Genomic DNA, 11,604 nt, shown 5'->3' on the forward strand with positions numbered 1-11,604 from the left:
TCAAAGCTAAACCCACATGATTGCCTATGTTCAGGTGTTTCATGGTACAACCCAGTTCACAACTAAACCCACATGATTGCCTATGTTCAGGTGTTTCATGGCAGTTGGCAGACACTGCTTTGTATGTATGGAAATTCTTCTACGTTTCTTTATGTGGTATGGTAGCTATGGTAACTGGATCTTCTGGTAGACAATTGAAGCCAGCAGCAGGTGTATAGGGAACTTGCATTAAGGCTTACAAATAGCCTTGCAAAATTCCGGTAACTTTCCCCAAAATTGGCAGGTTTGCCAGAAATCCTCATTGGAGGAAAGTTACCGGAATTTTGCAACCCTACTTCCACAGCATAGAGCAAACAAAAGACAGAACAAACCTTCCCATACATCAATACATAACTTTATTTAAATAAATGCTTTGTCGTTACAAAAAAGACAAGGTTAAAGTATATCAATTACACAGTGAATAAATATGACATATTTGTAATATTCACATGGATTTGTTAGTAACACTTCACTTAAAGCCAACAGCTATTGCATTATTTCATTGTAAGAATTGTCATAAGCATGTATGACCCTGTTATAACGTCTTACCATCGTCTCTGATGGACCCTGACTAAACAGCTCATTTCAGCCTGTTAAAACATTTCAGCAAAGAAGCATTGTACCGTTTGGCTTTAAGTAAACTGTTACCTATTAGTTTGCTACATGTTTTTTTTATCACGAATATGGAATGTTTGAGATTTCATGGTCTTTCATACAAGCAAGCTTAAGACTGAGTTGAGAAACCTTTCCAAGTCTCCTATGCATTCTAGTGGCAGGCATAGGCTGTACACACAGCCCCTGTCAAAGCTATCGGCATGTTACCATACCCTGAAAAAAGGGATGTCTATTTCAAGGAATGTCAACAAAATATCTGGCAAATGTTTTGAGCTTCAATAAAATCAGTTGACGTCTGATTTAACATCATGTTCACAAACGGGACGTAGGATCAAGAAGTATCATCACGGCCTTATATCGTGGAGACTTATATCTTCACACTCGTCAACTCATGGGTCTCGGGCAACCAATCTCCACATCCACATACTGCTAAAATGTCCTCGTTCAACGACAAGGCCTGATAAATCTGGATGTAAATCTGGATTCAAAGTCATGAGAGAGAGAGAGAGAGAGAGAGAGAGAGAGAGAGAGAGAGAGAGAGAGAGAGAGAGAGAGAGAGAGAGAGAGAGAGAGAGAGAGAAGGCACTGAGATTTCCATAGAAACCCAAAGAGCCACACCTTTCCAGGGGTCATACAGTAGAGTCCTAGGCAGAAGACTGTCTCATGGTCAGACAGGAAGCTACGAGAAGTCAATAGAAACGCTGTGCAGCATTTGCATGAGATTTGAGCCTGTGTTGGACTTTTCAAAGCACCTGTACTTTCTTGGCTGTCGTTTATAAACGACAAAACAAGCAAATGACTGTCATGATGTGTTTTTGAGGTGATCTTTTTTAAATATAATTCACGGAAGGTAAGGCACAATACAGACTACTAAAGGAGAAAGTATAGGAGGCACACACACACACACACACACACACAGTCATTTCATACAGTCACCCCTATGAAACTATATTGAGACACAACCCATCAGAAGTAGCAGTTGATGGGTTTATTAAGATAGCTACTGTAACTACTCTGTAACAACCTACTGTATACGAGCAGTTACTAGTTCTTAAGACCCTCAACTCAGAACAATCTGGGAGACAAAGTGGAAGAAAAGCAGGACTGAAAAAAGCTCATCTCATCGCACTCAGAAAGACATGTAAGGACATAGACCCAAACTCAGACAATAAAGTACTTTCAGTCACTGAGGTTCTCTTGTAGGGGAAGTGCTCTGAAGGGACAAACATTTGGACCAAGGGAACAGAGTTACGTTTAAATACGACCCCAGATTACTGTGCTCCCCAGTAAAGACTTCCTGTCAACATCACGATAACAACATAGGTGAAAAAGATTGGCTTTACTCTTTAGCCTTAAAATTTTGTTTAAACAGAATCTAATATAATTTAAATCAGAGAACATTGTTATATGTGCTTCAAAGGGAGGTTATAGGTCATCTCATTATAGGTAGATGTATAGTTTAAAACCATGTGTATGTACTGTATCTGTGCTCTGCTTTCCTGATTTGATTGGCCTTTGCATATTTTGCATGTACATGTGATTTGCAGGAGTAGGGGTAAAGGGAGGCGGGCCTTGGCTCATGTCAGGTGACCAAATTGGCCATCTCTCATTCGTTTTTGTTGCTGTTGCTCTCCGGGTCTTTGCACTGGATGTCCACTCCACTGTAGTCCGTGCCAGGGAGCTGCACGCCAAAACGGTCCACACACCAACAGATCCCCCGCTTCCTCCCACGTGATGGTTTACACTGCAGGAGGAGAGGAAATAGCAGGGAATAAGATGCAATACAATTAAATGAAATAGAATAGGATAGAATAGGATATAATAGAAAAGGATAGAATAGAATATGTGTCACGCCCTGACGATGGAGAGCCTTTTTATTCTCTATTTTGGTTAGGTTGGGGTGTGACTAGGGTGGGTGATCTAGTGTGTTTATATCTATGTTGGCCTGGTATGGTTCCCAGTCAGAGGCAGCTGTTTATCATTGTCTCTGATTGGGGATCATATTTAGGCAGCCATTTCCCCATTGTGCTTTGTGGTATCTTGTTTTTATGTTGATGCCTGTGAGCTCTACAGAACGGCACGTTTCGTTGCTCTTTATTGGTTTTGTGAGTTTCATTTCATAAAAATGTGGAACTCTACATACGCTGTGCCTTGGTCCGTTAATTCATTAGACGGTCGTGACAATAGGATAGAATCGGATACAATAGAATAGAATTGGATAGAATAGAACAGGAAAGAATCTGATACAATAGAATAGAATAGAATATGATAGAATAGGTGTCACAACATCCACGGCTCCTCTCCTTGTTCAGGCAGCGTTCGGCAGTCGATGTCACCGGCTTTCTAGCCATCGCCGCTCCATTTTTCATTTATCCATTTGTTTTGTCTTGTTCCCTGCACACCTGGTTTTCATTCCCCAATCACACTACATGTATTGATTCCTCTGTTCCCCCTCATGTCTTTGTGTGAGATTGTTTTGTGTTACGTGTCTATTTTGATGCACTATACTGGTATGCGTTTATTCCGTGTTTTATTTTCACGAGGTATGTTCATTTGTTTGAACATAATTATTGTGACTGTTTGCGCATTTTGCACTTTTGCCAATTGGCTGGAGGCTTCGATGCAGTGTCCATCTGTTGGTTTCTCCTGCCTAAATAAAGTGTGCGCCTGTTCACAACTCTCTGCTCTCCTGCACCTGACTCCGCTCCCAGTACGCTCACCATTGACAATAGGATAGAAGAGAACAGGATAGAATAGGATAGGATATAATAGTATGTAATAATAGAATGGAATAAGATAGAATAGGATCAAATGAATAGAATATGATAGAATAGAATAGGATACAATAGTATAGGATAGAATAGTCCATGGGTACCTGCTTGTGCTTGAAGAATCCCTTCTTGTCACAGTTTGGAAGGTATAGGGACAGAGCTAGGACTCTAGATGTGTTTTTCATCCTCTGAATGATCCCGTCCAGCTTTCTCCTGCAGGGTCCCTACACACATACAGGGTCATAATTTAGGGCAAGAATGCTGTGTGTGTGCGTGTGTTTGTGGGTGTGTCTGCATGTTTGTCTGCGTATACACTGTATATATGTTCAACTTACAAACTCAGGCTGCAGTTTGTCCAGGGCGAGGGTTGAGTAGTCAAGGCTGCTGACAGAGTGGAGCTTGGCCTGCTGTCTCTTGCGGTCTTTAGCCTGTCTCATGGCCTGAGCCTTGCGGCTGCTGATGTGGTCTCTGCCCCCGTACAGAGGCACCTTGGCCTGGGGCAGCAGGGACTCTGGAACCTCTGCTAACATAGCTTCCTCTGGAGAATAACCGTCTGGGAAGACAGAGAGTCAGAGAGGATGATGATGTGGTGAGGAAGAGGAGCAGGAGGAGGAGGAAGCAGAGGAGGAGTGGTGAAGGGGAGGAAGAAAAAGAGGAGGAAGATGAGGGGGAGGGGGAGGAGGGCGAGGAAGAGTAGGAGGAGGAATATGAAGAGGAAGAGGAGGAAGTAGGAAGGGTGGGATACTGTCAAGGTCTCCCACATCGGTGCAGATGAATGAAAAGAGTTGGAGAGGCAGCGTGTTTAGACAGAGCCTCTCCTAACACTGGAGGGAGACCTTGAGGTTTTCCCAATCAAGACATTTCCAGCTGACTCATACAATGTGTGCCTACTTCTCACATGGTCAGTCAGTGGTTAAGGTAGTTATTCGCCACCGTCCATTTACAAGCATTTCTCCATTCTCTTAATCTGATCCTCTTCTCTCTTTGCCCCACCCATTGGAGGAAAAAGTACCCAACTGTCATACAGTTGTAAAAGTAAAGATACCTTCATAGAAAATGACTTAAGTAAAAGTGACCCAGTAAAATGCTCCTTGAGTAAAAATCTAAAAGTATTTGGTTTCAAATATACTTAAGTATCAAAAATAAAATTATAAATAATTTCAAATGTCTTATATTAAGCAAAGTAGATTTCACCATTTAAAAAAAATATATGTATTTACGGAATGCCGGGGTCACACACCAACACTAAGACATCATTTACAAACAAAGTATTTGTGTTTAGTGAGTCTACCAGATCAGAGGCAGTAGGGATGACCAGGGATGTTCTCTGTTTAGTGAGTCCTCCAGATCAGAGGCAGTAGGGATGACCAGGGATGTTCTCTGTTTAGTGAGTCCTCCAGATCAGAGGCAGTAGGGATGACCAGAGTTGTTCTCTGTTTAGTGAGTCCTCCAGATCAGAGGCAGTAGGGATGACCAGGGATGTTCTCTGTTTAGTGAGTCCTCCAGATCAGAGGCAGTAGGGATGACCAGGGATGTTCTCTGTTTAGTGAGTCCTCCAGATCAGAGGCAGTAGGGATGACCAGGGATGTTCTCTGTTTAGTGAGTCCTCCAGATCAGAGGCAGTAGGGATGACCAGGGATGTTCTCTGTTTAGTGAGTCCTCCAGATCAGAGGCAGTAGGGATGACCAGGGATGTTCTCTGTTTAGTGAGTCCTCCAGATCAGAGGCAGTAGGGATGACCAGGGATGTTCTCTGTTTAGTGAGTCCTCCAGATCAGAGGCAGTAGGGATGACCAGGGATGTTCTCTGTTTAGTGAGTCCTCCAGATCAGAGGCAGTAGGGATGACCAGGGATGTTCGCTTGATAAGTGCGTGAATTGGACTATTTTCCTGTCCTGCTAAGCATTCAAAATGTAACGACTTCCTTTGGGTGTCAAGGAAAAGGTATCGAGTGAAAATGACATTCTTTTCTTAAGGAATGTAGTGAAGTAAAGGTAAAAGTAGTCAAAAATAGCAATAGTAAAGTAAAGTACAAATGCCCCAAAAAACTACTTAAGTAGTACTTAATACTGTATGTATACAAGATTTGTACTGGAGTTGTTGCATGCGAGGTGGAGATTTCCTTTTGCAGAGTCCCTGGCTTGTAGCTGGAGCTAAGAGGGAGCTAAATGTAAACTGTGACATAGCTGGATTAGGGCCAAGAGAGTGGTGTGGTCTATCATGACAATGCAACAGACCTCTCAAGTCAATGCTTGGCACATGCAATGGAAGGCATGACTTTTAAACTGGGTCATCCAATGAACATACAGCATTCTTCTCTCTCTCTCTCTCTCTCTCTCTCTCTCTCTCTCTCTCTCTCACTCTCTCTCATTCTCCTCCCCTATCTTCCTTTCTCCTCTCTCTCTACCCCTTGGCTGTGAATGTCAAATGCGAACAGCTCCTATAAAACTGCCAAGAATCCCTGGGTCTTGCCAAATCCAAATGTCCACATCTCTACATGCATATTTCAGCAACCCACTTCATCTGCCATAAAGATATTAACACTGACTAAAGCAGCAGTGACAGATGTATAAGCATAAGGAATGTTTCATTACAACAAAGTTATTAGTTATATAATACATAAGAGTTATAACAGTTACATATTATAGAAGAGTTATGAGTTATATATTATATAAGAGTGATAAGAGATAAATATTATATAAGAGTTATAAAAGTAGTATATTACATAAGAGTTATAAGAGTTACATATTATATAAGAGGTATAAGAGTTATATATTACGTAAGAGTTATAAGAGTTATATATTATATAAGAGTTATATATTATATAAGAGTTATACGAGTTATATAATATATAAGAGTTATAAGAGTTACATATTATATAAGAGTTATATATTATATAAGATTTATAAGAGTTATATGTTATATAAGAGCTATATAATATATAAGATTTAACTGTACTGTATTTAACAATATGTATATATGACTAGTGTGTATTTGTGTTGTTGCTTGGTGTCTTTCCTATAACAGAAGATATTACATTAAATTCATAATTAAAAAATACAAATAAAATAAGAGTTATATAATATATAAGAGTTATAAGAGTTCTATATTATATAAGAGTTATGTATTATATAAGTTATAAGAGTTATATAATATATAAGAGTTACAAGAGTTATATAATATATGAGAGTTGTATGATAGTTGTAAGAGTTACATAACATATAAGATTTATAAGGGTTTTATATTATATAAGAGTTATATATTACGTAAGAGTTATAAGAGTTATATATTATATAAGAGTTATACGAGTTATATAATATATAAGAGTTATAAGAGTTACATATTATATAAGAGTTATATATTATATAAGATTTATAAGAGTTATATGTTATATAAGAGCTATATAATATATAAGAGCTATATAATAATATAAAATATAATATAATATAGTTGTAAGAGTTACATAAAATATAAGATTTATAAGGGTTTTATATTATACAAGGGATAGAGTAGTTATATATTATATAAGAGTTATGAGTTAAATATTATATAACTTTTTATTTTATTTTATGAGAGTTATAAGAGTTGTATAATATATACGAGTTATATTTATATGAGAGTTATACGAGTTATATAATATATAAGAGTTATAAGAGTTACATATTAAATAAGAGTTATATATTATATAAGATTTATAAGAGATCTATGTTATATAATAGCTATATAATATATAAGAGCTATATAATAATATAAAATATAATATAATATAGTTGTAAGAGTTACATAAAATATAAGATTTATAAGGGTTTTATATTATATAAGGGATAGAGTAGTTATATATTATATAAGAGTTATGAGTTAAATATGATATAACTTTTTATTTTATTTTATGAGAGTTATAAGAGTTGTATAATATATACGAGTTATATTTATATGAGAGTTATAAGAGTTATGTATTATATAAGTTATAAGAGTTATATAATATATAAGAGTTACAAGAGTTATATAATATATGAGAGTTGTATGATAGTTGTAAGAGTTACATAAAATATAAGATTTATAAGGGTTTTATATTATATAAGAGATAGACTAGTTATATATTATATAAGAGTTATGAGTTAAATATGATATAACTTTTTATTTTATTTTATGAGAGTTATAAGAGTTATATAATATATAAGAGTTATACGAGTTATATATTATATAAGAGTTATATGAGCTATATATTACATAAGAGTTATATAATATACAAGGGTTATAAGAGTTATATATTATATAAGAGTTATATATTTTATATCAGAGTTATAAGAGTTATATATTATGTAATAGTTATAAGAGTTATATATTATATAAGAGTTATCAAAATTATATAATATATAAGAGTTATAAGAGTTCTATATTATTTAAGAGTTATGTATTATATAAGTTATAAGAGTTATATAATATATAAGAGTTACAAGAGTTATATAATATATGAGAGTTGTATGATAGTTGTAAGAGTTGCATAAAATATATGATTTATAAGAGTTTTATATTATATAAGAGATAGAGTAGTTATATATTATATAAGAGTTATGAGTTAAATATGATTAAATCTTTTTTATTTTTTTTATTTGAATGTAATATCTTCTGTTGTTCTTGTCTATTACTGTTCTTTACTTTGTCATGTACTTGTATGTTTCATTTGGACTCAAGTAAGAGTAGCTGCTGCATGTGCAGTAGCTAATGGGGATCCATTAGGTTGAGAATATATCTTGTGACATCATCGCTCCCGGCACACTTCCAAGATTATTCTCAGAAAAGAGAATTCCCTCTTCTGTCCACCGGTTCCACTGACACTATTTCTCTCCCGAGGCTGGCGCGTAGGCAGCATAGCCCAGTCAAAACCCATTCATGTCCTCACTTCCTAATCTGGCCCTCTCTAATCTTGCCAGTGCTGCTGATTGAGGGATTCAGTGGGTTATGACGTATTTCCTGATCTGGGCGAATGTGATGCTCTTGAAATGCCACAGATTTAGTTGTAACCAAAAGACTCCTTATACCCTTCCTCTCTCTTTCTACCTTCCACTTCCTCTGTCGATCTCTCTCCCTCTGTATCTGTCTATCTCTCTGTATGCCTCTTGACCCCCCCCCTTCTCTCTCTCTCTCTCTCTCTCTCTCTCTCTCTCTCTCTCTCTCTCAGTCTTCATCTATCTACCTCTCTCTCTCTCTCTCTCTCTCTCTCTCTCTCTCTCTCTCTCTCTCTCTCTCTCTCTCTCTCTCTCTCTCTCTCTCTCTCTCTCTCTCTCTCTCTCTCTCTCTCTCTCTCTCTCTCTCTCTCTCACTCAGTCTTCATCTATCTACCTCTCTCTCTCTCTCTCTCTCTCTCTCTCTCTCTCTCTCTCTCTCTCTCTCTCTCTCTCTCTCTCTCTCTCTCTCTCTCTCTCACTCAGTCTTCATCTATCTACCTCTCTCTCTCTCTCTCTCTCTCTCTCTCTCTCTCTCTCTCTCTCTCTCTCTCTCTCTCTCTCTCTCTCAGTCTTCATCTATCTATCTACCTCTCTCTCTCTCTCTCTCTCTCTCTCTCTCTCTCTCTCTCTCTCTCTCTCTCTCTCTCTCTCTCTCTTTTGTCTCTCTGTCTATCTCTTTACCCTCTCTCTCTCTCTCTCTCTCTCTCTCTCTCTCTCTCTCTCTCTCTCTCTCTCTCTCTCTCTCTCTCTCTCTCTCTCTCTCTCTCTCTCTCTCTGTCTGTCTTGCTCTGTCTTCATCTCTTTCTCTCTTTCCTCCCCCTTGCCCTCTGTCCTCTCTAAATTCTCACACCCTGCAGGAAATGAGGTGGTAAATCTTACCCAGCAGGAAGCTGGCAGTCAGAGAGGCACGCTCAGCTAACATTCTGCATTCAGACACAGTGACTGTCCTTCAAATGGCCCTCTAAAGAGCTCAGGAGGCTCTAAAATGTTTGTAATCTTCTTCACCTTGTTTCATGTACCAGGCACTAGGTCACTCATGCCAAGATGATGCCCTTGAAAACCCCTGATTTTCAGCTCTCAGCTGTGTGTTATCAATCAAACAATCTTGGCAATACATGTGGTGGATTTGGAATACACTATGTAAATCAGTAAATGAAGACTCATATTTACCCCTGCCTTGATGCAGCGGCTTGTACATTTTCTCGTTGGCGCACACTCCTCTCCCGTGGAGGAGCGCGTGCAGCGGTTTCTCCTCCCCGCTCTTCGGCAGACATCGGAGCCCGTGCGTGCATGTCCCCGTGTACACCCCGCACGACTGTCCCTCCGGGAGCGCGCAAGTCAGGCAGCAACCACAGCCAGGCTCCTTCACCAGCTGGCATCCCACCGGCACTGGCGGACACATCGACATAACCTTCTGGTCACACGGTTCGCACGGTACGAACGAGCCCAAACAACCAGACTCGCTTAGGAGAAGCGTTGCCAGGAGTGAAAAACTAACCAGCATATTGTTTCAAATTAAAACGATTACAAACATAAAACAACTATAATCAACTACTATGTGTTCTGCATGGAACGCTTGCAATGCTTTCGATCATTGGGGTTTTGGGGCAAAAGTCCTTGAAAGAGTCACCATCCACAGGTGGCCACTGCCTGAGTGCGTAAAAGTCCCTCAATCACTGTATCAGATGCTAAGGTTCCACTCTTCACCCGGGCGAAGTGTCTGCGTTGTCTTTATTGTGTAAAATGTCCAATTATATTCGAGTTTAGATTGTCCACCGAGTAATAACCCGAGTCTTCTCCTTTTGGGCTTTCAATTGTCGTTTTACGCATGCACATCGATTGTCTCCAAATGAAGAAGAAAAAAAGCAGGGATTGTCTTGTAGAAGAACCAATCTCGGTAGGCTGTCCTCCCCGCACGTTTCTACACATACAGTATAATATGTGGCTTTGAGTTTGCCTTTTTAAAAACTGCCGGAGGCGATTCCTGTAACGATGGCTATATGTCAAACGACGTTGATGGGGGAGGGCGCACTTGTCAACTCCGTGCGGTGCTGTTGATTGTACAGGGCGGGTCCTGGCAAGTCCCTGACTTCTACCGCTGGGTACAAGGCGATGCTGAGGGCAAATAAATAAAACCAACTGACTGGGACCACAATGTTTTGGGGAGGATCTGCAAGTGCTGGATGACCCCTGCATCAATCATGGACATTGACAGGGAATAAATACGCCTATCTATTTGTAGGCTACAATTTCTCTTTGAAATACACTATTATGGTGTTTTTTCTGGTGTTTTTTTGTAATCAGGTGGGGAGGTGTTTTTTTTAATGAATAAAGTAACACTAGTGAGTGTTGAGTTGTATGGACTGATTTTAGGACCAGTGGACTAGACTGTGTCTATGTTACAAACGTTATCTTGGCCAGGTCGCGGTTGCAAATGAGAACTTGTTCTCAACTAGCCTACCTGGTTAAATAAAGGTGAAATAAATTAAATAAAGTTATTTGCGTCAAAGCAACATCTGCAACTCTTTGAGGAGATAAAAAGTTAACCAACTGAGGTTAAATATTTGGCAGATGATGCTAGCCCCACCTCTGCAACACGTTCCCTGGAAGCTCTCCCAGCTACACTGGGGTCACTGTGAGCTGTGGTTGTCTGTAATATGACAGCATGTGGTCAAGATAAGCCTATGGTCAGTATAGTTCACCAAGGTCGATGTGACCTTGATTTGCCAATGTCAGATAATAACAAGAGTGTAGTAGTAGTAGACAAGAGTGTAGTAGTAGTAGACAAGAGTGTAGTAGTAGTAGACAAGAGTGTAGTAGTAGTAGACAAGAGTGTAGTAGTAGTAGACAAGAGTGTAGTAGTAGTAGACAAGAGTGTAGTAGTAGTAGACAAGAGTGTAGTAGTAGTAGACAAGAGTGTAGTAGTAGTAGACAAGAGTGTAGTAGTAGTAGACAAGAGTGTAGTAGTAGTAGACAAGAGTGTAGTAGTAGTAGACAAGAGTGTACTTCAGCCAGAAGATGCTATGGCATCTTACTGTGTAATATTTGTAACATTGCCTGTGTGTGTGTGTGTGTGTGTGTGTGTGTGTGTGTGTGTGTGTGTGTGTGTGTGTGTGTGTGTGTGTGTGTGTGTGTGTGTGTGTGTGTGTGTGTGTGTGTGTGTGTGTGTGTGTGTGTGTGTGTGTGTGTGTGTGTGTGTGTGTGTGTGTGTGTGAGAGTGCGCGCGCACATGT

General features: G+C 39.3%; 1 protein-coding gene across 1 annotated transcript; it reads right to left on the bottom strand.

The window, feature by feature from the left end:
• Nucleotides 1-372: 372 nt before the first annotated feature.
• Nucleotides 373-10,418, bottom strand: LOC124011377 (insulin-like growth factor-binding protein 5). Its single transcript, XM_046324693.1, has 4 exons — nucleotides 9,542-10,418; nucleotides 3,761-3,978; nucleotides 3,530-3,649; nucleotides 373-2,398 (listed from the first exon to the last, which is right to left on the bottom strand). The coding sequence occupies exons 1-4, from the start codon at nucleotides 9,873-9,875 to the stop codon at nucleotides 2,261-2,263; spliced, it is 810 nt and encodes a 269-aa protein (XP_046180649.1). The 5' UTR covers nucleotides 9,876-10,418; the 3' UTR covers nucleotides 373-2,260.
• Nucleotides 10,419-11,604: the final 1,186 nt, after the last annotated feature.

The sequence above is a fragment of the Oncorhynchus gorbuscha genome, linkage group LG23 (assembly GCF_021184085.1).
Source record: "Oncorhynchus gorbuscha isolate QuinsamMale2020 ecotype Even-year linkage group LG23, OgorEven_v1.0, whole genome shotgun sequence".
NCBI lineage: Eukaryota > Metazoa > Chordata > Actinopteri > Salmoniformes > Salmonidae > Oncorhynchus > Oncorhynchus gorbuscha.